Raw genomic sequence first — 26,631 nt, 5'->3', positions numbered from 1 at the left:
GTTTAATGTGCACAGTGACCATATACGACTGCATAAACTGATTCTTGTGTCAGCTGTGGTTGTTCTGCTCTCGCTCACATCGCAGACTCTTGTCAACTACACACACACAGTAGATCTCTTACACAGTGATCTAGGTATGGATAGTTCTCTGCACTTTTACAACTTTTGTTCACTTTCGGCAGGATTCATTTTTGAGGTTATATCAATTCATAAACCCTGTGACTCCCCGCTCCACATGTTCTGTTGTGTTTCCTCAGACACCTGCTGGGAGGACGACTCTGAACCACCTCAAAATGTGGGTCAGGCTTATTTTTATAAACATTAACAAGCTTTTCTTTTTTTTTGCCATATTTGATCTGGTTTGGGAGCAGAAAGACTCCCAAAAAAATCAAGCATGAGTAAAGTTCAGATCAGTGTTTGTTTCTGTCAATTACCTAAAAGTGATGACGAGGCATTTTCACACATGCACTCATGAAAATGTTTATAAATTGAGCTGCTTATGCACACATGTCACTGACATGACAGCACTTTGTCTTTATCTCAACGCTTAAAGAAACTGGATGTATTCACAGGATCAACAAACGAGTGGAAGAGACCATACTGGTGACGCTCTTTTACTAGAGCTCAATTAACTCCATCACATCCGCCCGCTGGCTCGCTTTGAATATATTTCCTGATGCATTCACAAATCATGGATGCAGCTCAAGCAGAACATTTTCAGGTGTCTTGTGTTTAAAAATACCAATAAGCAAAAAGCTCCAGCAGCACTGGTAAAGATCAACTTTATTAACTCTATTAGAGCGACGCATCAGAAGGCCACAAGCAGGAACGAGTCGGTCTAATGAAGTCCGGTGTTGCTGGAGCTTTTTGACCTCTTCAGGCCTTTTACTCTCCATGCTCTCTGGTAGCTGGTGAAGTCGTGACAGACAACTCTACTCTGTTTTTGCAAGAGGAGGAATGATTCCTTTTCTGCAGATGAAGTTGTTGAAATGTTGATGACTGTGTTTAAATCATTTATATCTACTGTGAAGCTACATTTCTTCTTCTTCTTCTGTTTCTCACCTTGTCAGTGACGTCATCATAGTCTTTCTCTGTGTGTTTGGCCTGATCCTGAAGCCTCGGCGCCCCCTCAGTGCTGCCTCCCGGTGTCTGAGGAGAGTCCTGTACCAGCCCCTGGGCCAGGTCTCTGAGATAGACCACCTGAGGCTTCAAGGACCTGAGACTCTCCTGCTGACTTCTCAGTCGCTCCAGGCTCTTAGCACTGCAGGCCTGAGGAGGAAAGACGTAAACATGTAATCCTTTATCTTATTGAACATATCACTTTCACAACACCAAAGCTCTTTCTCCCCCACCTTTTTTCTTTTAGAAGAATACAAAGAATGTTTTTCAGTACCTGTGGTCCCAAAGCCTCCTGGACTTCAATCTGGTGCTTTGCCGCCTCCAGCCTCCTCTCTACAGCCTGTCGGCCTTCTTCAAACTCCTTCAGGCGGCCGGCCAGCTCCTCCAGCTGGGAGGTGCGGTTATGGAGCTTCTCGCCCAGTCTGTCCACCCTGCGGTTCAGCTGTGCCTTCTCATCTCGAACCTACAGGAAAACCAGTTTACATGACATCAGTTACGCTTTCTTTGGGTTTTTAGTTTGTGATTTTTAAAGCACAAACAATCCTCTCATGCATGCCAACACAGGACCTCTCACACACCTACATTTAGATTTTTGAAAAAATGTAAGCCAGATGTTTCCAAACACCCCAACTTGAGCACACAAGTGAATGTTTAGCCGACCGCTGCTGCCTGAGAATTAAAAAAAATGAATTGCTTTTGTAGTGCAACAGAAGGCACCTCTTTATGTGCCTGGCATAGATGTGCCCTGTCTTCTTAGTGACAGTTTTGAAGTCAGATTGCCCCATTATCATGCATTAACTACGCCTCTGCACACTGTGAATGACTCAATCGAGGGATGTGACCCTTAAGTTAATGATAACGCAGCGCAGTGAGGAGACAGATGTTTCATTAAAGGGATCTGAGTGTTAATGATGCTGATCTTTTGTCTGGTTTTTCATGGTGCAAAGAGACTTGAGTCCTCCGTGCACTTCTAATATTTCACTAATAATCCACCTCACTACAGAGGAACATCAGGCTTCATGATCAAACTGAAGTTTATATCAGGTCATCACTGCAGTCATTAATGAACGGCCCTGCAAGTCTCCCCATCTCTGCTGAGTCTGCATCACATTTGGTTATCATTTTTTAAAAGGGTGATGAAGGTGAATGAGGGTTCAAAAAAATGTGCATTTGAAGCAGGAAAGTTCTATAAAAAATGTACGCTTTGAGATCTCTTGATTAATCGCTTGTGTTAATATCACTTGCCTTATTTGAAACATAAGACAACTGGAGAGATGGAGCAAGTGCCATAAATGTAAATCCATTAAGTACCTCCTCGTCTCCGATGCAGCATTGTTCCAGCAGCTGATCTGCTGCAGTATTGAAGGCCTCCAGGAGAGGTTGTCGTCTCTCCAGGTCCAGAGACAGACCTCGAGCCCTCTGCAAAGCTTCATCCAGAGCCGACACCTCCAGTGATGGCTGAATGTCTCCATCCTTCTGTTCACACTCTGCTAACCACGGGGTCAGCTCGGCCTTGTGCTGCTGGTAGGTGTCTGCTTTGCTCAGAGTGCTCTTCAGTCTGCTCTCTTGATCTGAGATTCTCTGGTTCAGCCGCTCCCAGTCCTGCCTCAGAGATGCCAGGCGAGACTGCAGCGCAGAGCGCTCCTCTCCGCCTGCGGGCAAAGTGGCGAGCAGGGACACTCCCTCGGCTTGAAGCAGCTCGTAGGAGCCTCGCTGACTGGCGATCCCGCGCTGGAGCTCGTCGGTCTGAGCCAGCAGGGAGCGGATGGCGGCGGGCTGACAGGGCAAAGAGTCGCTGGATGATTCTCTGGAATCGGCCTGCTTGTCGAGCCAGGAACGCAACTCTGCGAACATCTGCTGGAACTGTTGAGTGGACGAGAGTGCGGTCTGAAGCTGGGAGAGACCGTCGGCTGGAAGAGAAACAAGAAGAGCTCAAACATTAATCATGACAAACTTTTTTATCTCTGTATAAAAATCACATTCAACTCATTAAAATATCATCAACACACAGGAACACTGGCTGCACAAACCTGCTCGCTCCTCTAAGCTCTTCAGCGGCCCGCTGACGCTCTCCAGTCGTTTGCTCAGCTCTTCCTTCAGGTACGGTTCGGCTACGATGGCGCTCAGCTCCTGACAGAGCCTCTCGGCCTCGCCCAGCTCAGTGCGCCGTCTCTCCAGCTCTGAGCGGATCTCTCCAGTCTCCTGCAGGCGAAGTTTCAGCGCCTCGGGCTGCGCGCTCAGTGAGGCCTGAGAATCCAACCTCTCACCCAGAGCAGAAACGCTGGTGGAGAGCTCTCGGAGTAACGTCTGGGGCAGGAGAGGCGGCGGGTTAGTAAAACAGTTAATGGTAACTCTATAAAGCACACAACCGATTCAGCAACTACACTTACCTGGTATCGTTCGCTGGTGCCCTGAGCCTGGTCGATGTGGTTTGACCTCTGATTCAGTCGGCTCGTTAGATCCTCCCACTGCTGCGTGACAGAGCCCAGCTCAGCCCGCACCTCCGCCAGGTCCTTGGGGTCCTGAGCGGAGTCTCCAGTCTGGGAGAGGATTCCCTCAGCAGACTGGGTCAGCTGGTCAAACTGTGGGTGTCTGGTCTCAAACTCACGCAGCATGAACTGGAAAAGAGAGAGAGGAGAAACGAGATGAGATTATTCAGTGAGGCGTCTTTAATAAAGTCTGAATATGACATCTTGAAACTGTCTTAAAACATTTTAATATACTACACTTAACTTTTAAAATCATGCATTTCTGCAAGAAGCCTGCATGAGCTGATGTGTGAGCACAGCAGGTAATATGCAAAATCAAAAAGAGCAAGTGGGAGGGGTCTACAGTATGTGCACGTAATGAAGCTGCTTTGTTATGGTTCTGCACGCCCTTTGACCCCTCCCAGTCTGATCGTGCTCTGAAGGAAACATGTGAATAACAAACTCCAGAGGTGCTGAACTGTCAGGTGTGAAAACAAGCCTCTTGTGATTGTTTTCTACAGTTGTGCATCCCGTACCTGTACTTGTTGTTTCTGTGTGTTGAGCATGTTGGGATCGATGCTCAGCGGCCCCAGGACGCTCATCATCAGCTCCTTCTCCCTCAGCCAGGGGCCGAGCTGGCTGGCCGCTGAGGCGAAGCTGCCCAGCCTATCGGCACACGTCTCGAGCTCAGTCTGCCTCTGGGCTGCTGTCTGATTGGCCGTCTGCCAGCGGGAGTCTGGGGGAAAGACAAACGGAGAGCATGATAAATGTTTGTATGGATTTCCTTGTGAATTCAGCAAAAGGAGCAGAATTCAGTGTTTTTGGTTCCTTCTTGACAACAGCGTTGCTTTCCTTTTAGACAGTATGAAAATTAGACCCTCAGAAAATGTAATTAAAATCATGATGATGATGAAACCAATCTTCATCTTTTTCTTTATCTGTCAAACTGACATAACAATACCACTTCTTTTTTTTTATCTCCCTCCTCTTTACTCGTTTGTCTCTCTTCATCTGTGACTCATTTCCTAGGCCTCTAGGACTGTGTGTGTGTGTGTGTGTGTGTGTGTGTGTGTGTGTGTGTGTGTGTGTGTGTAGACGTAGACCATTCGGCTTTGAAAAAGCATTATGAAATAAAAATATATAAAGACCCCTTCTTGGATTGCACCTTAAATATTTCTGTCTCTGTGACCTCACAGGAGGCTCTGGTAAAAATATCAAGCATGTGAAAGAACAAATAGCTTCTACAGAACACTTCCCACTCTCTCTCTCTCTCTCTCTCTCTCTGTGGATCATAACCATCTCAGCTCTTTGCCATCACTTCGAGAATTTATTACAAATTCTGAGGCACCGTGCTGCTTTCTTTAAGACGGACACCACGATGAAACCCGAATTATGTTTCCTCCACTTATTCATTTAGAGCAGAATTAGATGTATGTTAGCAATATGCAATACACATCATCAATAATCTGTATACAGTGTTTCAGTGATCAGTGTTGAGAGTTTTTTGTTTTTGGAGCTGGTAGCCTAGTGGTTTAGTGTGCGCGCCCCATGTGTGGAGGCTGTAGGCTGTAGTTAGCATCTTGTTTCTGATGTAGTTTTTGCCTAAATCAGCTGAGGCAAACTGTGTTTATATAAAATGTCTGGTCCATCATTCTGCCACAGATCTGATAGCTGCAGCACGTACCTATCTCCTGCAGCTGCTGCCTCCACGAGTCTGCCTCAGGAGAGTCAGGATTGTCAGCGATCAGCCTCCTCAGCGTGCTCTTCAGCTCCTCTACCTTCCCCGAGTGCTCTGCCAGCTCTGACAGCAAGGCCTGAAGAAGCAAGAGATCATGAGACGACTTAAAGCAGCGACTTAAAACGACTTCTTTCATTCAACAGCACACATTTTGCTCAGTTTTCAAAAAGGGAATCGAGAAACAGAGCATGTGCATGTACCTTGTTCTCCTGGGCCTGGGCGCGTACCACCTCGGGTCTGGAGGGGGAGGCGGTCTGTCCCTGTTTCAAGCTGTGCTCTCTGTCTGTCAGCCAGCTCTTCAGGTCCTCAGTGCCCTGCCTGGCCGTCTGCCTCAGCTCCAGCGAGGCCTGCTGGCGACCGAGACGCTCCTTCAGTTCTCCACCCAGCGTCTCATATCGACCGTTCACATCAGACACGGCTACCTGGAGCTCTGTCAGGTCTGAGGGCACACACAGAGAAGGGAAATATTTATAGATACAGAAAACAGACAAGTACATCTTAGAGGAGTCAAGTCATTAGATTCAGAACAAACTATCAAAGTATGCTGAAGCATGGAGTGGGCCGATATAAAAGGAGTCCTGGACCGTAGATTATGAAGCTGCAATAATAGTACGTTTTCATAATTAAACATAACTGGCACTGACAGATGTTTAGCATGGACAGAAGCTGACAGAGACAGAGACAGGTGCAGGCGTCTGGAAACAGTAAAGGGACTGTATGAGGAAAAAGGGAAGCAGCTGGAGCACAGTCCAGTTAGTGTCACAGTTTGTCTCTTTAAGGAGGAAACTAATAAGCAGAGAGAGAGAAGAAAAAGCTACAGGGAGAGCTCACCTTTGCAGGTGTGAATGCCATTGACACTGCTGGGACCTGCTGAGCCATTGATTTGAGGAGCACCTGGGAGAGAGACACACAGCTGACTGAGACCGTGGCACTTCAACAAACGAGTATGCTCACACTCACACACACACACACACACACACACACACACACACACACACACAAACAAATCCAGCAATGTTCAAATGTAGCCAGCTGTGGACCTATTTTAAGTTATTTTTAGCGGCATTCATTAAGAAGACAGGATGTTGGATTGAGTCAAAAACGGGGACGAGAGATTGGGGAACATGCGGTGAAAGCCTGATAATGAGGGCGCTAGTGGCTCTGTGGTAAGTGTGCGCGCCCCGTGTATGGAGGGTGTAGTCCTCCAAGCGGGCAGCCCAGGGTCGAATCAGACCTGTGGCTACTTTCCTGCATATCACTCCCCCGCTCTCTTTCTCCCTGATTACCGACTCTATCCACTGTCCTATCGCTCTAATAAAGGCACAAAAATGCCCAAAAAGAAATCTTGGGAAAAAAAAAAAGAAAAAGAAAAAAGAAAGCCTGAGGATGTGAGTACAAGGTCGAGGCATCGCTTTGAGGGCTTTAATCTCTGCACATGGGACGCCCCAATTCAACCACTGAGCCAAACCAGCACCCCAAGATATGAAGTTCTGACAAAGCTATGAACAGCACCAGAGAGACCCCCCCAGCTCATAAATACGTCAGTGCACAAAGAGCTCAGCAGGAGACCTGACCATGATGGACAGAAGCCGTGGAAGCAGACGACAGTGAAAAAACACAAACGGAGGCTTCACACGACGGATTGAAAAAGCAACAAATGCAGCAGTTTCAAGCTCCCTCTGTGATATGTATGAAGGTTTACTTTCAGATCCAATCTTTAACTTTGTACAAAATGATCTATGAGAGGGAAGAATGACTTCTATCAGATTGGGTCAATAGTGACAAAGTCTGAGAACATACCTGCAGACAGATGTTCTGGATGTCTATGTTTGATTTTAGTTAAATACATTTTGTTGTAAAGTTTCTTCACATTTTGACTTCTCTACATTTTGAAAACATGCAGGTAACGAGTCTGTTTTTGGACATTTAAAGCTCAACTAATCTCTGTGACAGAATTAAACCCTGCAATCCCAGATTAGCTGTTTCAGAATCAAGTTACCAAACAGAGAACTGATTAAAGATGCAGATTTATTCAGCTCTCTTTTTAAACTAAACGGCCTTCTTCTCCGATCGTGTCGTCATTGTCAGTTTTTGAGCTCTGCGTCTGTCAGGTAAGTCACTTTAATGTTCCCTCCTCCTCTTCTACCCTCCTGAAACTTTCACCTCAGCTGCTTATGAATGAGAAAAACAAGTGATTTGAACCGTTGAAGAGTGGGCGAGCTGATATGCTTGGCAGCCTCTAAGTTCTCTTTCGTACCTGTTTTGGACTGAGGAGCGGTGATGTCGATGATAAGGGACTCCAGCTCTGAGCCCGTCTTGTTCAGCTCCTGGACCCTCGACCCCTGGGACTCCCAGTCGTTCATCAAGTCCTGCAATCAAAAATGCATCCATCTGAGTCAAAGAGCTTTGAGTGGACGGGGTAAAAAGCAGTGGGGTGCTTTGTTTTGCACATGTTTCCACACCTTGAGCTGCTGGACTCTTCTCTGCAGACCCTCCGTGTTGAGGGTTCCCTCTTTGGTCTGCAGCTGGTCCTGTGCAGTCTGGAGCCACCGGAGGAGGGATCCAGAGAGGCTGCGGAACCCGAGCAGCCGCTGCTCACAGGCCTGGATGGCAGCAAACCTGTGAGAGAGAAAAGGAGGACAGAGGAGGAAGAGTGTGAAGAGCATCAGAATAAGGTCGTAAAGCAGTAAGGGGAAGGATGAGGACGGGGAGTTACATTAATCATACGTACACTGAGGGAGAAGACAGAACTTTAAACTGAAACAAAACACTCTGATGAACACTCGAGCTGCTCTTTTACATTTCTCTCAAAAGAGGAAAATAAAACACAAAGCTCTGTTGACACACACTAAAGGCCCACGCAGGGCAGCCTTGACCTCCCTCTCTCTCTTTATATGTGATCGGCCTCGAGCTACAGCTGAAAAAAGTGCTGACTGCTCGTAGACAAAACAGCTCAGAGAGGCCGTCTGGCACGAAGCGGTATCATTATCATGCTGCTATTTTCTGCCCCCTCGGGACTCGAGGCGGGGAGTCATCCGAGCAGGCCGCTTATAGGACGGACAATGAGCCGTGTCCACTCTGCTTATATTAGCAGCCAGTTCACACACACACACACACACACACACACACACACACACGTACAGTATGATAGATCTCACCAATGACATTTCTTAAATAATAATCTCCTGTCAGACGCTCAGATTTAGAATAAAGTGATTCACATGTGTCTTTAAATATCCGGGCACATTTAAATGAAGACTGCAGTGGTTGTTGTTTTTTATGTAACTGGCTCTAAACGGATGAATAAGACCGTCAATCTGCACCAGACTGATGGTATTTATAAATTCCCAGCCCCCTTCTGACAGGCTTCAAACATGGCTGCTGACTGAAATGACGTCAAACAGGGTCGGCATAGCAACTGGTGCTCCGCGGAGGTTACAAATTTAGAGGACTGGTTTTGGAAATGCAGGAGGAAGAGGTGCAGCTATCATGTTTAATCACGTTAGAATGTTTTCAAGTCTCACTCTGTCTCTGAAGGCTTTCTGGTCTGTTTGTGGTCATTCTGTTGTTTTTTTCAAAATAAAACTAAAGAGCTGAATGATTGACATGTCCCTCACAGCTTTGTATTTGGCGCCCCCTTGTGTAATTCATGGTGCACTGCATACATAATTCCTTGCCTCAATTACAAATAATTTGTTTCGCGATTAAACAGTATGACATTTTTTTTCTTTTCTCAGCAAAGTCATCGAAATTAAGGAGTGATTTTAAAGGATTCACTTTTTTTTAAGGACACTTCTCACAAAGTTTTCTTCAATATTTTTACCTTTCGTTGACGTTGGCTTCCAGCTGCGTGAACTCATCAGACACCCCTCTGACCTTATCCAATAAGCTTTGAGTGTTGCTGAAAGCTTTGGATTGGCTGAGCTCGGTGCCGAGGTTGCAGAAGGATTTCAGCTGACCAGCTTCTTGTTCCAGCTCGGACTTCACCTCCTGAAAAACAACAACAAGGGTTGAGAAGAAGGGTTGCTTTTGCGCCTGTTAAACCTTTGCAGATGAGAAAAAACAACCCATCTAATTCAAAAAACAAGTGCTCTTCAAACAGCGTCTCTGTGTACCGGTTCACTTTATGCATCCACTGAAAACTCAAATTTAATGAGCTTTGAAATAATATATAGCAAAAGAACAACGTGTGAAATCATCGCGTCTGCTGACCTCAATAGTCTGTCTGTAGTCGTCCACGCTGCGGTCTGGTTGGCCTGCAGGGCTCAGAGCCTTCAGGCGGCTCTGGGAGAACACCTGGAGGTCCGTCCCCAGCCGCTCAAAGCTCTCCAGTCGAGGCAACAGACCTTTGAGCTCGGCCTCCCTCTCGGCTTGGCTGGCCTGAGCTGCGGCGTAGCGCTGGGTCAGTTCATCTAAAGAGCCCCGAAGGCCAGAGGCCGCGTGGGCGTCCGAGCTCTGCAGGAGTTTGGAAATAGAGTCCCGGGTTGCTTCCACACTGCCCTGCCTGGAGAGCAGCTCCTGACGAAGTTTCTGCAGAGAGAATATGTGAATTTATATTATTTTGAAAAAATTGTTAAAACACATTCTTAATCAAAATTTGGGTTTGCAGATGTAAAATCAGAACAGGTATTGACATCATTTGATCTATACTAGAATTGTAGTTTGACATCCCTAGGCTCTTCTGGGTTTATGCTCACCTGGTTCTGAGTCAGGGTGTCTTGTACAGCCTGGGCTGTGGGCGCTACTGATCCTGGATTTAGAACCAGTTTGTCCAGCCAGCTCAGCAGACCCTTCAGACCCTCCTGCACGCTGACTGACTGGGCCACAGCTGTCTGCAGCTGCTCGGCTCGCTCAGACACAGACGCAGAGAGGGTACCAAACCTTTTCTCTAAACCATCTGAAAAGAAGGTGAGGGGAAAATAAATGCGGGCTCTTTTTCATTCCTTCATTTCTTCTTTGTTGAGTGACAGCAGAACAGTCGTAATGACTGATGCTAATGCTCGTTTTCAAGTTACCTGCAGCACAGAGGATGTCAACAGCTTTGAGGGAAGGAGACTCGTCTGTGCTGACCAGATCTCTTCCTGCTCTCTTCACCTTCTCCAGCTGCACCGAGCGTTCAGCCATCTCATCCTGCAGCAGCTGAGAACACATGAAAAAACTCACTTTTAGAGGTCAATCTGAGCAGACATTCAAAAACCTGACTCAATGTAGCTGCAGGAAAAGAAGCCCACATAGTGAAAAATATCTTTCCACATTTAAATGAGTCATCTGCACTCCTTTTTCCTTCCAAACTCTGTTTTTGTAGAGTCAATGTACAGTGCGTAATCGGTGCTTCACCTGGACTTGTCGCAGTGTGTTCTGCAGGTTCTGGGGGTCTTTCTCCCCGCTGGGCTTGGATATGCTTTGGTTCTGCTCCTGAGTGCTGAGCCAAGAGTGGAGTGAGACGACTTCATCCTGGTACTGCTGGTATCTCTCCAAGAGGCCCGACAAACGTCCGCCCAGCTCTGTTGACTGCACGCCAACAAACGATTTCCTCGTTAGTACGAGAACTAAACATTTCAAGACGTTTTCAAAGGATTTCTCAAACGTAATGGATTCCTCACCTTGGTGTGAAGAGTTGTGTATCTGTGGTTTGCATCGTGCAGCTTGTCGGTAACCAGCTGCCTGGTGCCGTCCAGAGCTTGATCTGAACCACCGACTTGCTCCAGAGCTCCTTGAACAGAGTCAAGAACCTTCTGACCGGAGATCGAGACAAAGCGCAGGTCGGCTTTGTGGCAAATTACGTCCTCAGCAAGCTGGGAAAAAAAAAAAACAGACACAACTCCAGGTCAAATTCCTCCAGGTATGTAGAGTAGCTCTAGAGAACTATTTAATTCATGTCCAGTAGTTAACAAGTATACATTTGCAGAGTGGCTGTGAGAAATGTTTGAGAGAAGTAAATAAAAACGTTAAAAAAGTGTCATTTAAAGACTTCCACAGAAAATTAGAAAAAGCCAAACTGTTCCAGCGAACTTTCTTTTTGGCTCAGAGATGAAAATGTGCGTCTGTGTGAGTGTAAACTGAGTCATTTGGACGAATGGAAACTGAGCGTGGAGACTCAGTCTTCCATGGATAATTTAAAGGTCAGCATGTGTTTCCCTCTGATCCACTGGGCACAGATGCAGAGCGTGATATTTCTCAGCAAATTAACTGAACTTCAAAGTATCTTCACCCAGACTACGCTGACATTACCCAACTATGGAGCAACACTGCCAGCATTTTCACACATGGAGTTACAGAGCACCCTGCATCACTTACAGGAGCAGCCATAGCTTGAAACATGTCTGTTTGATTGCAGATCTGATGAACTTGCATGTTTGTTCAAAGTGTCTCTGTTAAATTTTAAAACATACTATGATTAACTATTTCTGTTTTGAGCATGTTTATCTCTGGACTGAGCTACAGACTAAACCAGGAGAAGAAGAGGAGCAGCGTTGATGTTCATGTACCTTTCTGTGCTCCTCCAGCCTGCCCTTCAGTCCTTGTGCATCAGTTTCTCCTTCCCCCAGGGACCGGAGCTCCTGCTCGCTTTGTTCCAGCCAGGTACCGAGACCGCCCTGTTCCTGGAGGAACTTCGTCAGCTCATCCTTCAGAGCCTCAGACTTCCTCAGACGGTCCTTGAGAAATAGTCAGGAAAAGTTCAAACTAGTTAGTTAAGAAGATTTCTTTTGACTTGTACATGCCCACCACTGAAGTAGGTCAGGCCTTGCTCTGGCCTCAACACACACTTTAGAAGTTATTTCAGTACCTGGCAGCTCTGCAGCCTGTCCTGGTGCTGAGCCTGCAGCTGATCCAGGGCAGCCCGGAGACGCTGCTTCTCTTCAGGAGGAACGGTGGAGTCCGGCTGCTCCAGGAGGGCGCGGGTCGACTGCGTGATCTGGAGGAGCTGTGCCTGCTGAGACTGGAGCTGCTGAAGCTCCCCCTGGGAACAAGGTCAAAGGGTCAACACTGAACACCATTCTCTTTAAAAAAAAAAAAAACATTTCCAAATTTTACTGGCTCTTACTTGTTGTTTTTAAGTATTAATTTGTCTTGATTTCTTCTGCTTTTACATTTTTATGATCATTGTTTCTTAATTCTGTGGCACTTTGAGATTTGTTTTATTTGTTGAGTGTGTTAAAAATCAAATGTTTTATCATTATTATTATTCATTTAATTATTAAAGGTAATAATGTGCTAAGGCTGAAAGACATTTGTGCACCAGATAGATCAAAAATTCGAACCTGCAGCATCTCAGTGTGTGACGTCACAGCGCCCTCTGGCGGTGATAATGATGTGTCAGTAAAATCTTTGGCCGTGGCAGATCCAACTGCTCGTCCCCCTGGTTGGTTAAGAGAGGACAGCTGATTCAGCAGAGTGTCGATCTGGCCTTGGGTCTCCTGGAGGTCCTCCTCTGCTTTTGCCTGGAGGAGAAAACGAGCAGAGAAAATGAATACAAAATGTATAAATAACAATTTTATCATTTTTAATCTACAATGTGTACACATATCCTCTTACCCTCTGTGTGTTCTGCTGTAGAGTTGTGTTGATTTCAGTGTCCAGCTCTGACAGTGACGTGTTTGCTGAATCTGTGAGGGCGCTGTACTGCTCCTTCATCCTCGTTAGCGCCTCCTGGAGGTTCTTCCTCTCCTCGGGGCTCAGAGTTTCTCCTCCCTCTGCCAGCAGCTCCTCCACAGACCGGATAGCCTCGGAGATGCCCTCCTTTTGGGTCTGGAGGTCCTTCTGTACTTCCTGGAGAGAGGAGTACCATTATAAAAATGTCGTGGTTAGAACGTCTTCTCACACTGCACGAGTGAATCGTTTACGCCGTTCAACCAAAGCTCACAATTAATGTGCTCACACTGAGAATTGTCAATAAAGTTTTCTTTGAAATCTCCCAAAGATGGAAGTTGAAGTCAGATCAATGTGTATTTTGGTTTTCTCATATGCATGGCTCAAATAAAAAATCCTGTCTCTCTCTCACACACACCCAACGTTTCTCAAACTCGTATCTTTTGTGACAGGAGGGGAAAAAAAACCATCTGACAGACATGCCTGCCGTTGCCATGGTGATTTCAGATGCTGTCTGCCAGCAAGTGCAGGTGCAATCAGGAAAACACAGCCTGTTATGCTAATCGGCTTGCGGCTCTGCGCTCACTAGCGGGAGTGTGTGCAGTTGTGGCGTTGAAATTAATTTGATCCGTCTGGAACTTTAAAATCAGTCCAGCGACTGAAAGATCGGATCAAAAATGAGCCTGAAAACACGCTCTGTGTGTGCCTAGCTTTAGATGGGTCATTAAATGTTAAAATCTCATACCTTCAGTTTCTTGTGCTTCTCTTGCAGGGCGTTCACGTCACCTGACTCTCCTCCAGCTTTCTGACTGGCCAATAAGCTGGCAGCTCCCGCCAACCACATGGTAAGGCCTTCTAGTTTCTGAGAGCACTCGGCCTTCTGCTGTTGGACCACCTGAGATAAAAGAACGAGGAGAGGAGGGAGGAAAAGCAAAAAATCCACAGAGAAAGAATATGTGAGGAACACTGGTACTGACATGAAACAGTGAAGATCATTCTGCCACAAACTTTTCAACTGGTTCATGTGACAGATAAAGACCTCTTCGCATCTCAGATCAACTCACAGGTTTGCATTTTTCTTCACATCGGAGCACAGCTAATGCACATATAGCCCTCAAAAAAAGTCTGTGTAGTGCACACTTTGCCAAGCTTTGAGCAGATTGTGTCCAGAGATCACACACTCACACACACACACACACATCTTCACACATGTTGGGTCAAGCAACGACAAACAACACAGAGAGAAACACAAACAAATATTGTCTCTTTTTCCTCCTTCTCCTCCACACGGGGGAGACAAGAGGAAAAACAGTGCAGCGTCGTAGCCAGCGAGGCTTTTTTTCTGCTATCAAATCTTTAGCCTTTACCGCTGAGACACAAGCGGTTTCCTTCAGTGGCAATCTGGAACAGCAAGGCAAACAGGTTAATAAAACACATGTGACAGAGACGTGCGGAAGTAGCAAACACACTTGCATCAAGTCTGTGTAAAAGGAGTGACGGTGGTCCTACTGTCCGTGTCAAGTGGCAAAGCATTTGCAAAAGAATAGCGGTGGATTGCTATCAGTTATGAGAGGATGAGAATGAGTTTAACATGATGTAATGGTGCTTCAAGTGAAATACTGCTGAAGGTTAGCTCGTTAACAACAGGCTGATTATTTTCTAGTCTAGGTATGATGTGTTCTCAGGTTTTAAATCTTGTGCAAGAAAGCATGGCAATAAGTCTACGGACTGACAAATAAAGCTCGTCTAATCTCAAATATATTAGTAAGAGAAAGCAAAGCATTTCAAACCAACTCGACTCAATCATCTGTTTCCAAACCTCTCTCTCCCTCGCACTCTGCCTCTCTCTCTCCTGCCTCTCGTCTTTCTCTCTCGCTCTGCGCTGCCACTCCTCCTCCCTCTCCCTCTGGGCGGAGAGGGCATCTGCCCAGGCCTGGGCTCGGCCCGCCGCTTGGTGGAAAGCCCCCTGAAGCTGCTGGAGCTGTCCGAGCAGCTGCCTGCTCTGCTCAGGGGCCAGGTCCTGAGCGCGCTCTGAGATGAACACCTGAATGTCAAAGGCCGTGTCGTTGACCTCATTAGAGCGAGCCGTCAGGGAGGACTGGATCTCCTATAGGAGGAGAGGAGAGAGAGAGAAAGAAGGAGAACCAGTGGAGGAAAATGTTAGACCTTCAGTGACTGAAGGTGAAGTGCGAAGAGAAGCACAATGATTTCTAGAAAATTATATCAACTCAACTCGGGTTGGGTAACTTGCCTTGCAAAGATTGAGCTGTTGAGTGAGTTGATCTCCATTGTCATGTTTCTGTGCTTTCACCATTCTTTCCATCCTTGCCATTCCTCCGTTCATCTGAGCCTCTGTCTCCCTCAACCCAGCCAGCAGACTCTCCACTCGACCTCCCAGAGTCTTCTGCTCAGCTGTGACGGCCTCCTGGGAGAAACGCAGAGTACAAAAAGATCAACTGATGACCTAAATTCCTCTGATGAGAATAATGGCTGCAGGTCAACTCCACATTATAGACACCCTTGCATTCCTTATATAATCTATATTAAAGGATCGATGATAACATTTTACAGACAAATAGCTGTGCAGCTTCAGTGAGCATGCTCGGTCTAAATGTATTGCACATAATGGGAGACGGTTCAATAAGTTCAAAGTTTCAAAGCAGAGGACTAATGGACAGAATTACATTTCATTTCATGTTTTCTTGACACTGCTTGTTTTACACAGTCTATGGTTTCACCTTGTAGGAGTCTCTGTGGTCTCTCAGGTCTTGCAGAATGCCCCCAGAGAGCGCTCTGGCAGCCTCATACCCTCGAGCCAAGCTCTGCCTGTCCTTTTCCAGGGCCAGAAGGAGCTGCTGAGGAACATCTTTAGGTTTGGGCTGCAACAGCTGATCAGCAGCCTCCACCTCCTTGTTGATCGCAGGCTCCAAGTCAAGCAGCTCAAGGTCCAGAGTCTGACAGGGAGATTAGGAAAAGATGATGTTTGGTAAAAAAGAATCCCTCAATAATCGTTTTTTTTTTTTGTTTGTTTCTGACTTGAAACCAAATGCAAAACTAATATCTGATTTTTTTCTTTTTTATTTACCTCAGTCTGTCTGATGATGTCACCCAAGGCGACGAGGCTGCGGCCAACAGAATGCTGTTGCTGCTCTTTGAGCCGGACCTCGATATGTCTCACCATGGAGATCAGGGCTACAAGTTGCTGGTCATGTTCCAAGCATTCCTGACGCATCAATGACGCCTGTGTGAACAGAGAAAACACAATAAAACACACTCTAAAAGAAAAATGAAATCTGAAGCCAGCTTCTTCTATGAAAGTCCAGATAAACATTTGGGAAGTAATCTAATCTATTCATACCTTGCCAGTCTTGGATGTTGTCACCTCTTTGTTTGACACAGTTTCTTGACCATCTTTGACGTCGTCTTCTCGCTCTTCACTGCTCTCAGACTTATGGGCTTGATGTGATTCAGATTTGGTTGAATCATCTTCTGCCGATTCTCGAGCCTCAGGATTCTGTTGTTGGTCTTCCTTTGATTTAGAGACACTTGCACGAGCTGCTTCAGGTGGTTGCCGCCCTTTCTTCTTTTTACTTTTCCTTGCTGTTCTATCAGGTTGTGTCCCAGAGGAAACAGATTGAGCTGACGGTTGGACGTCGTCTTCACTCTTGACAGCCTTTTGAACAACGTCATCGGACTTTGCATTTCTTACGTCTGAGCAAGTTTCTTGGGTTGATTCTGTCTCAATAGATGTATCTGCTGTTTGTTGACTGTGTTCCTTACTGAGAGATTTTGGTTCCTCTGATCGATGTAATGCTGGTGGACTTCGTTGACTGGTCTCAGACACTTCAACATTAGTTTCAGAAGTCTCTAATTCCACTGACCAATCACCAGCTGGTCTGATGAACTCACTGGGAGTCTGAATATCAGTATGTGCGTCCCTCCTCTGCTCAGTCACAGCTGTTTTGACTGAATCTTGTTTTGCACATGTAGATTTTGTGATTGTTTGTGTTGCCATTGCAGCAGAATCATCTTCTGAACTTGATGGTAACATCTCAGTTTCAGGCTCAGCTTTGTCAGTAACCTTTGACCTCTTGGGCTTTTTGTTTTTCTTGTTTCGTTTACTTTGCTGACTTTCTTCAGGCTGGACTAATGGAGTGGACTCATCCTCTTTTTGTTTGTCTTCTTTTCCAAGACTTTCCTTCTTTTCGCTATCACTTGAAGAAGACTCCAACAGTTTGGGCTGGATGTCCTCTTTGACAGAAAGCGTCCCTTCTTGCTGAATTCCTTTAATCTGGACCAGTGGAGTGGTCTCATCTTTGTGTTTGTCTCCTTTTCCAAGACGTACCTTCTTTTCGCTATCACTTGAAGAAGACTCCAACAGTTTGGGCTGGATGTCCTCTTTGACAGAAAGCGTCCCTTCTTGCTGAATTCCTTTAATCTGGACCAGTGGAGTGGTCTCATCTTTGTGTTTGTCTCCTTTTCCAAGACGTATCTTCTTTTCTCTCTCGGTTGAAGAAGTTTCCAAAAGTTTGGTCTTTGTATCCTCTTTGAAAGAAAGCGTCTCTTCTTGCTGAATTTTGTTAGGCTGGACTAATGGAGTGGACTCATTGTCTTTTTGTTTGTCTTCTTTTCCAAGACTTTCCATCTTTTCGCTATCACTTGAAGAAGACTCCAACAGTTTGGGCTCGATGTCCTCTTTGACAGAAAGCGTCCCTTCTTGTTGAATTTCTTTAATCTGGACCAGTGGAGTGGTCTCATCTTCTTTGTGTTTGTCTCCTTTTCCAAGACGTATCTTCTTTTGTTTCTTCCTTGATGAAGTCTCCAACAGCTTGGTCTTTGTTTCCTCTTTGACAGAAAGCTTCTCTTCTTTCTGAATTTCCTTAGGCTCTACTAAAGGAGTGGTCTTATCGTATTTTTGTCTGTCTCCCTCCTCAAAACGTATCTTTGTTTCTCTCTCAGTTGATGGAGTGGACTCATCCTCTTTTTGTTTGTCTTCTTTTCCAAGACTTTCCATCTTTTCGCTATCACTTGAAGAAGACTCCAACAGTTTGGGCTGGATGTCCTCTTTGACAGAAAGCGTCTCTTCTTGCTTAATTTCTTCAGGCTGGACCAATGGAGTAGTCTCATCTTCTTTTTGTTTGTCTCCTTTACCAAAACGTATATTTTTCTCTTTCTCATTTGAAGAAGTCTCCAACAGTTTGGTCTTGGTGTCCTCCTTGAGAGAGAACTTCTCTAGTTGCTGAATTTCTTTAATCTGGACCAGTGGAGTTGTCTCATCGTCTTTTTGTTTGTCTCCTTTACCGAAACGTATCTTCTTTTGTTTCTTACTTGATGAAGTCTCCAACAGCTTGGTCTTTGTGTCCTCTTTGACAGAAAGCGTCCCAACTTGCAGAATTTCTTTAATATGGACCAATGGAGTGGTCTCATCGTCTTTTTGTTTGTCTCCTTTACCAAAACGTATCTTCTTTTCGCTCTCATTTGTAGAAGACTCCAACAGTTTGGGCTTTGTGTCCTCCTTGAGACACTCTTTTTGCTGAACTTCGAAAGGCTCTACTAATGGAGTGGACTCATCTTTTTGTTTGTCTCCTTTTCCAAAACGTATCTTCTTTTGTTTCTTACTTGAAGAAGTCTCCAACATTCTGGTTTTTGTGTCCACTTTGAACGAAAGCTTCTGTTCTTGCTGAATTTCCTTAGGCTCTACTAAAGGAGAGGTCTTGTCGTATTTTTGTCCGTCTCCCTCCTCAAAACTTATCTTCGTTTCTCTCTCAGTTGAATAAGTCTCCAACAGTTTGGTCTTGGTGTCCTCTTTGACAGAAAGCATCCCTTCTTTTGGAATTTCTTTAATCTGGACCAATGGAGTGGTCTCATCGTCTTTTTGTTTGTTCTCATTTGTAGAAGTCTCCAACAGTTTGGGCTTGGTGTCCTCCTTGACAGAGGTCTCTTCTTGTTGAATTTCTTTAAGTTGGACTAATGGAGTGGTCTTACTGTCTTTTTGTTTGTCACCTTTTCCAAAATGTATCTCCTTTTGTTTCTTACTTGATGAAGTCTCCAACAGCTTGGTCTTTGTGTCCTCTTTGACAGAAAGTGCCCCAACTTGCGGAATTTCTTTAATCTGGACCAATGGAGTGGTCTCATCGTCTTTTTGTTTGTCTCCTTTATCAAAACGTATCTTCTTTTCGCTCTCATTTGTAGAAGACTCCAACAGTTTGGGCTTTGTGTCCTCCTTGAGACACTCTTTTTGCTGAACTTCGTAAGGCTCTACTAATGGAGTGGACTCATCTTTTTGTTTGTCTCCTTTTCCAAAACGTATCTCCTTTTGTTTCTTACTTGATGAAGTCTCCAACAGCTTGGTCTTTGTGTCCTCTTTGAAAGAAAGCGTCCCTTCTTGCAGAATTTCTTTAATCTGGACCAATGGAGTGGTCTCATCGCCTTTGTCTTTGTCTCCTTTTCCATAAAGTAGATTCTTTTCTCTCTCATTTGTAGAAGACTCCAACAGTTTGGGCTTTGTGTTCTCCTTGAGAGAAAGCGTCTCTTTTTGCTGAATTTCGTAAGGCTCTACTAATGGAGTGGACTCATCGTCTTTTTGTTTGTCTCCCTTTCCAAAATGTATCTCCTTTTGTTTCTTCCTTGAAGAAGTCTCCAACAGTTTGGGCTTTGCGTCCTCCTTGAGAGAAAGCGTCTCTTCTTGCTGAATTTCGTAAGGCTCTACTAAAGGAGTGGACTCATCTTCTTTTTGTTTGTCTCCTTTACCGAATCGTATCTTCTTCAGTTTCATACTTGAAGAAGTCTCCAACAGTTTGGTCTTGGTGTCCTCCTTGAGAGAAAGCCTCTGTTCTTGCTGTATTTCTTTAATCTGGACAAATGGAGTGGTCTCATTGTCTTTTTGTTTGTTCTCATTTGTAGAAGTCTCCAACAGTTTGGGCTTGGTGTCCTCCGTGACAGCGGTCTCTTCTTGCTGAATTTCTTTAGACTGGACTAATGGAGTGGTCTCATCTGCTTTTTGTTTGTCTCCCTCCTCAAAACGTATCTTTTGCTCTCTCTCATTTGTAGAAATCTTTGACAGTTTGGGCTTGATGTCCTCATTGAAAGAAAGCATTTCTTCTTGCTGAACTTCGTAAGGCTCTACTAATGGAGTAGACTCATTGTCTTTTTGTTTGTCTCCTTTTCCAAAACGTATCTTATTTTGTTTCTTACTTAAAGAAGTCTCCAATAGTTTGGTCTTGGTGTCCTCCTTTACAGAAGGTTTCTCTTCGGTCACATCTTCTTTCACCCATGTCAGTTTAATCTTGTCTTCTGTGGCAATCATCTCATTCCCAGTGTCTCCTGGTGAACCAATGGGTCTCTTGACACAATCATCTTTGCCATCATGTCCCTCAACCTTAGTGGGCAGAGTTTGTGCCTTTACACCAGGTGTGCCTAGACTCTCCTTCTTCACCGCCCCTTTGTGCAGTGCCTGCAGCTCCTCGGCGGCCTGTTTCCCACTCACTCCTTCTTTAAATACTTTTTTAAGAATGCTCTCTTTGGCTTTCAAAATCAAGGCTGCCTTCTCATTGTCTGGTAGATTAGATTTCCGAGGTAATTCTTTCCCCTTGCTTTTCTGTACTTTCTCACTGGTTCCTGGCTGTTCTAGTTGCTGAGAGACCGCTCCGATTTTTTCTTTTTCCTCCTCCCTCTTAATCTCCCCTCTCTTCTCAAACTCGTCTTCGTCCTTTGATAAGGCCATTTTCATTGCATCTTTGTCTTCCTTCATGATATTTTTTGTGAATTCCTGACTGGATGGAACCGTTCCCTGTCTCTGTTTTATAGAATCGTTCATAGCCTTAAGTTTCAAATCAATGTTTGCTTCATTTTGTCCATTAATGGGTTCAGTGGAAGCTGCCTGACCATGAGTTGGAATGTGTGATGCAAGTTCATGTGTGACTGTGACACTAGCTTCAGGCTTCCCTCCAACAGGTGCATCACCTTGATCAATCTGAAATGGCTCTATTATCTCGGGGTAGTTGGTTTCACTCTCTACTTCTTTACCCTTCCCATTCTTTTTATTCTTCCTCTTTTTCCTGCGTTTGCTTTCTATCTCTTTGGATGAAAAGACCAATGACTGTTCTGACTGCTCGAGGTCAGTCATTAAAGGCTCCTCTTTCTCCACATTTTGACCCTTCTCATCCACAACGTCATCCTTCTGTGCTTCCACATCACTCTTTCTACATTTCTCTTCACTCAGTTCTGACAATTCAAGGCTCTCTTTGCTTTCTTGATCATTTTTAATCTCTGCAGCTTCAACATTTGTCAGGTTTCCATCTTCAGAACCAAAATGAGCCACTGAAGTGCTCTCATCACTTGGTCTACTTTCCTTTTCCCCTACCTTCACAGGTTCCCCATCTGAGATTAAAAATGTAGCTTCTTGACTGACCTCTTTCTGTGAAACTTTTCGTCCAGTGTCACAAATTTGTGTCTGAATGGATTCGTCAACAGAATCTCTAACAACAATCACCTTTGGTTTATCTTCAGACTGACTCACAACCGTTTGCTGCCTATCATCAACATGCTTCTTATGAAGGGGTTTTGATTTACTGATTTCTGTATCTGGTGTTATGTCGTGTATGGCCTCCTGAATCCTTTTCTCAACATTAGTGGCAAATTTAGACAAGAGGTCAATAGAATGATCTGGTTCAATTGAAGCCTGTTCTTCCTCAAACGCAGATGGATCTACTTTGTCCTCTATTGTAGTGGGGTCAAAATACAGTAACTGGTCTGATAATGCAGATGCCAATGTCTTCTCATCATTCTGTCTAAGGTCAGAGTCTTTCTTTGAAATTGGAGATGTTGATGGCCCCTCATTGTTTATATCTGACCAGTTTGCTGGACTGTCTGGGCTTGACACAGACAAAGTTATAGCAGTGCTGTATGTATCACTTACTGAGGTTACAGGTGTAGTGCTATCTTCATCACACTCAATCTCCAAAGTGGGCATTTTCTCCTGAATCTCTGAAGCTGTTTCACTAGAGATGAGTCCTTTTGCAACGGCATCATCAAGACTAGGGACTTTCTGTCCAGAGGCGGGATCAACTAATCCTCCTTCCAAAAACTGATTAGTAGCTATCACTCTGACCATACTTTCGCCAACTAAACCTCTTTCACAGGCTTCAGGCAGGGGGAGTCTTTCTCCAGAACTGATATCAATGATCCCTCCACTGTCTGCCTGGCTTTGGAGCAGCCTCAATGCTGGGACTGGGTCAACTTGATTTGAAGCAACTGCCTCAAGAAGCGTCAAGTTGTCACTTTTTTGCTCATCCTGAATACCCCTGAAGGGCTTGACCTCTAAGAAGCGTTGACCGGTTTCTATATCTATCCTACCCTGGTTAACAAGCTCTAAATAAGGCACAATGCGTGCAGTTTGGGGGTCAAGAACTCCTTGTGCTACATTAGCAGAAGCCATGGCTTCCCTGGCTATATCCTCATCCAAAAGACCCTTAGAAACTGCTTCTGTCAAGGTGAGTTTACCTCCAGTGTCTGGGTCTAAAATGGCTCCTGTCATTGCCTGGCAGATAACAGCTTTTGGGTGAGATGAAGGGCTAACCTTTCCTTGGTAAACCCACTCCAGTTCCTCCAACCCAGGAGCAATGGACCGATCCACTAGTCCTCTATCTACAGCATCAGCAACTGACAGCCTCATCCCTGAAGCATGATTTATTATACCGCCCTCAGCCACCTGTTTTTCCAACACCTGATAAGCCTCTGCAGATCTAATTAGCCCCTTTTGAATTGCTTGCTCAAGATTAACTGGAGACTTGGACTCTGGGTCCACAACACCCTTCATCTGTAGCTGTAAACTGGCTTTCCTAAGGGCTGTCTCTGCATCTGTGTCCTTTCCTTTGTATGCCTTCTCTAGTGCCAACAATTCTTCCTTTTGGTCTTCATCAATCAGTCCCATGTTTGCTGCTAGAGTGACAGAGACTTTCTTATCTCTGCGTAGGTCAACGATCCCCCCGGACACCACCTGCGCTTCCAGAAGTCGAGCAGAAGTGTTGGGGTCGATCAACCCTGTCTGGGCTGCCTCCCTCACCCCGCAGATTTGCCTTTTCTCTACATCCACAACCCCTGCAAGAGTTTTATCTGACTTCAGAACACTCCACATTAGATCTTCATCTATTAAACCCTCCTGCAAAACATCCTCCATGCTCAGTGACTCACCACTCTTGGCATCTAGGAAACCCCCAAAAAGACCTGCCTGAGCCATTAGTTTAACTGCTGTGTGACCAGGGAGGATACCCTGAGCTACTGCTTCATCTGGGAGCAGCTTTTCTCCTTCTTCTGTCATCACACCTCCTTGTTTTAGCTCTAAGACTAGCCTTGTCAACTCAGCATCCTCTTCATACTTTCCAACTGCTGTTTCATGAATATCAATCTGAGGTTCAGCATGCTTTGATTCAGTGTATGTTACACCAACATTCTGTTTGATCTTTTCTGATTCATTTTGGGGATGCTTAACAGCTTTCTTTGTTTTTGCGCCTAGTGGGATTGGTTTTCCCTTGGATTTGACTGTTTCTCTGACAGTTTTTCTGTCTTCTGTTGTGGTTGTACTGATAGTCTCCTGACCACCTCTATCCCTGGCTTTGGATTGAGTTGAACCCAGCTCATCCGAGCCTTTTTTCTTTTCAAGAGTTGTTGAAGAGGCCAATAAAGTTTCTACAACCTCTTTCTTTTGGGCATTTACTTTTACATTTTTATCTACGCTGATCTCATTTTTAGCTGCGGAGGCTACATCACTCTGTACAACCACTGATGGTTTGTGTAGCAAGTATTTCTCATTTCCTCGGCTTTCTTGATGACTGCCTGTTCCATTAAAGTCAAAGTCTTTGCTTGGTGCAACTACTTTGGGACTTCTTTCTTCAACCTTGGTTTGTTTGCAACTTTCCCCTTTTTCTGTCAAACTAAACTCTCCAACCCTTTCCAACTTTTCCTGCCCATCTTTGGACGGACTGCTTTGTGGCTCAACTTGACTTCCATATACAAAGATTCCAGGAAACAGTTCAGCAGCTTTGACCAATTCCACCAACTCAGGGTTTAGCAGCACCAATCTTTTTCCAGAATGAGCATCCACATAGCTGTGAGTCATGAGGTGAAGCAGTAGCTTTTGTTTTGCTTGTTCTTCAGCATCCATTCCATTTGTCGGTGTAGCATCCCAGACAGGACCTTCAGAAGATGATGAAGTCAGTGGAGAGGATGGAGGGGGAGTGGAGCTAGTGGAACTCCAGCTCAAGCGATTAAGAGATGGGGTACCTGACTGATTCATGTTTGAAAGAACATCCGGGATGTAGATGTCTCTGAGAACACTGATGAATCTGGGCTCGAGGACTTCTTCAGCACACTGGTTTAAGGGTAGTACCTGGAGGGTTTCTGGATTGTACAAAGCCCCAATGGCATGTCGCTGTCTCAGGATTTTTCTAGATAGCTCTCCTGAGATCACACCTTGTTGTACAGCTTCAACAATGGGAAGGAGTTCTCCAGACTCAGGCCAGAGTACTCCCATAAAAGCCCAAAGAGACTCAAGGACCAACAGAGCCAAACGAGGGGACAGAAGATCCCTGCGAATACTTTCTTCCAAATCCAGACGTTCTCCGCTGATGGGGTCGAGAATTCCCCCATTTTGCAACTGTCGTGTTAACATGGCACAGGCTAGATCCTGGTCCATAAGCCCATGACGAACAGCTTCATCAATGGTTAGCCGGTGGCCAGACCGTGGGTCAGCAATTCCACCAGCAAAGAGTTGCGCTTCAAGAAGCCGTACTGTAACTTTCCGATCAATCAGGCCTTCCTGGACGGCACGGAAGATGCCAACTCTTCTTCCAGATCTGAGGCAAACAGTTCCTCCAGGTTGCTGTTTGACTGGGAAGAGAAGGAGACCCGAGTCATCGCTGAGAACACAGCGCTGTTGCAGCTCATGGAGGTTTAATTTTTCCGCTGTGTTTGGGTCAATCAGCTCTCTGTGTTGGAGCCTTGACTGGAGTTTTGTAAGGTTTCTGGGTGTCAAAAGTTTCTTGTCTTCTGCTTGCTCCAGACTCAAAGTTTTTCCCAAAGAGTTTCTCAGACCTCCTGTGTTCATCTGTACTTCAAGTATACGTAGCCCCAGCTCCTCCTTGATGAGACCAAACTCCATTGCTGTGGCAACTGGCAACACATTTTGTTTGGCATCTGTAGACTTGGTATTTTCCACCAAAAGCAGGGCCTTTTCTAGCTCTGAGAAGGCCTCTTTGGTATGGTTGTCAATTAGGCCCTGAGCTAGGCCTTGATCCAGTGAAAGTTTAAGTGGAGAGTCAGGCTGGAGGAGCCCACCGTTAATGAGCTGGGCCTCCAGTATAACATGGCAGGTGTCCTGGTCAATAAGACCTCGCTGGGCTGCCTGGAAAACCGGGAATGTTTCCACGGTTCCAAGGTCGATGACTCCAGCAATGGCAAATTGTTTCTGCAAAAGTAAAGAGAACAAAATTCTAGTTGATACTCACTCTGGTGATTTAGGTTAAATATATTATGTTATGCTACTATGTTATATTATTGCATGCAATTATAATGTATTAAATATAAAATTAGATAGTAGAATCAGAAAATGAAGAAACCTGCAACCAGTTTCTGTAAAAAGAGTAATGGCTAAGTCAACCGCAAATTTTTCCCATATTTAAATTAGTCTTTTGTAAAAAAGCGCTTAATACTTACCAATGCTATTATAACAAGCAATAAGCATGCAACAAAGCATCTTGTAACAAATGCAGACAAAGCTTTAGATAAAGGTAAGCAAAGAAAAGTATTTAGAAGGAGGCGATCAAAGTCTAGGTATAAAAAAATACTTACAGGCAAGAGTAAGACAGAAAGCAAGCACTACTTACCTCATGGACGTGTTCTGTGGAAAACACACTAGTGGGCCAGCGTATGGCTCGGCAGAGCGAGGCGCAACAGGTGAGAAGCTAGTTGTTAGCATTCTGCATGCCACTCTTCTTTCTAACTTCTAACCCTGCACTGACACTAAAACCTACAGCTAACTATAATGTAAACTGGAATATGTTCAGAAACTTCTCGTGTCTGACACAAACCAACCAAGGGTAGGCCAAATTCTTTAAATGTCACAATGTTCAACATTGTAAAGATACTGTTTTGCATTGTAACAGGTATCACATTTGATTTGAATTGCCCGTATTAATCAAACAAGCATTGTGACAGTATTTTCCTGTGAGTAATGTAAGATTCCTATTAAAGGTATAATATGCAACTTTTGATCATGTTCACAAGACAAAAAAAAACATGAATGAAACATGTCCAAGCCTCTGAGTGAAACATAAACAAGCTGAAGGAAACACCATCCCGTCTGTGTGAACAGAGCTGAGAACAACAAACTCAGAGAGCGTTAGACTTCACTTTTTTATAAAGTCATTACTCAGCGATATATTTAGGTTGGGTTTATTTGATATCAGCTACATTAAGGTTGTTAAAATTGCACATTATACCTTTAAAGCTAACTGTAGGGAACTGAGCTAACTCATTATCACACTAAGAAAAGCTGCAGACTTGATGGTGCTATAAATGCCCTGATTTGTTTTCCCTCTGGCTCTTGGCTGGGATGTCCATTATTCTCCTTTGGCAGCTGTTAGTGGTTTCCAAGCAAAACGCCGGTTTAAAGTTTCACACATCAACAGTTTGCATTAGAACAAAGAAAAATTCTCATTC

At 45.0% G+C, this 26,631-nt stretch overlaps 1 protein-coding gene across 4 annotated transcripts in view; it reads right to left on the bottom strand.

Moving 5' to 3' along the window:
- macf1a (microtubule actin crosslinking factor 1a) overlaps positions 1 to 26,631 on the bottom strand; it is a 231,681-nt gene that overhangs the window by 62,011 nt on the left and 143,039 nt on the right. For all 4 annotated transcript variants that reach the window (XM_065948500.1, XM_065948501.1, XM_065948503.1 and 1 more), the window contains 27 exons: positions 16,274 to 25,378; positions 16,001 to 16,156; positions 15,654 to 15,869; positions 15,167 to 15,340; positions 14,735 to 15,022; positions 13,661 to 13,810; positions 12,862 to 13,095; positions 12,588 to 12,767; positions 12,113 to 12,286; positions 11,814 to 11,981; positions 10,929 to 11,120; positions 10,663 to 10,836; positions 10,341 to 10,464; positions 10,023 to 10,222; positions 9,538 to 9,855; positions 9,149 to 9,315; positions 7,788 to 7,944; positions 7,583 to 7,694; positions 6,157 to 6,219; positions 5,526 to 5,764; positions 5,272 to 5,401; positions 4,124 to 4,323; positions 3,510 to 3,737; positions 3,150 to 3,426; positions 2,431 to 3,029; positions 1,394 to 1,582; positions 1,063 to 1,269 (listed from right to left, as the gene is read on the bottom strand). In XM_065948500.1, coding sequence (XP_065804572.1) covers positions 1,063 to 1,269; positions 1,394 to 1,582; positions 2,431 to 3,029; positions 3,150 to 3,426; positions 3,510 to 3,737; positions 4,124 to 4,323; positions 5,272 to 5,401; positions 5,526 to 5,764; positions 6,157 to 6,219; positions 7,583 to 7,694; positions 7,788 to 7,944; positions 9,149 to 9,315; positions 9,538 to 9,855; positions 10,023 to 10,222; positions 10,341 to 10,464; positions 10,663 to 10,836; positions 10,929 to 11,120; positions 11,814 to 11,981; positions 12,113 to 12,286; positions 12,588 to 12,767; positions 12,862 to 13,095; positions 13,661 to 13,810; positions 14,735 to 15,022; positions 15,167 to 15,340; positions 15,654 to 15,869; positions 16,001 to 16,156; positions 16,274 to 25,378 — 14,421 coding nt within the window. The remainder of the gene's footprint in view (positions 1 to 1,062; positions 1,270 to 1,393; positions 1,583 to 2,430; positions 3,030 to 3,149; positions 3,427 to 3,509; positions 3,738 to 4,123; positions 4,324 to 5,271; positions 5,402 to 5,525; positions 5,765 to 6,156; positions 6,220 to 7,582; positions 7,695 to 7,787; positions 7,945 to 9,148; positions 9,316 to 9,537; positions 9,856 to 10,022; positions 10,223 to 10,340; positions 10,465 to 10,662; positions 10,837 to 10,928; positions 11,121 to 11,813; positions 11,982 to 12,112; positions 12,287 to 12,587; positions 12,768 to 12,861; positions 13,096 to 13,660; positions 13,811 to 14,734; positions 15,023 to 15,166; positions 15,341 to 15,653; positions 15,870 to 16,000; positions 16,157 to 16,273; positions 25,379 to 26,631) is intronic.

Source organism: Labrus bergylta, chromosome 19 (assembly GCF_963930695.1).
Source record: "Labrus bergylta chromosome 19, fLabBer1.1, whole genome shotgun sequence".
Lineage (NCBI taxonomy): Eukaryota > Metazoa > Chordata > Actinopteri > Labriformes > Labridae > Labrus > Labrus bergylta.
The sequence above is the reverse complement of the archived record's forward strand: the minus strand, read 5'-3'. Positions and strand labels throughout refer to the sequence as shown.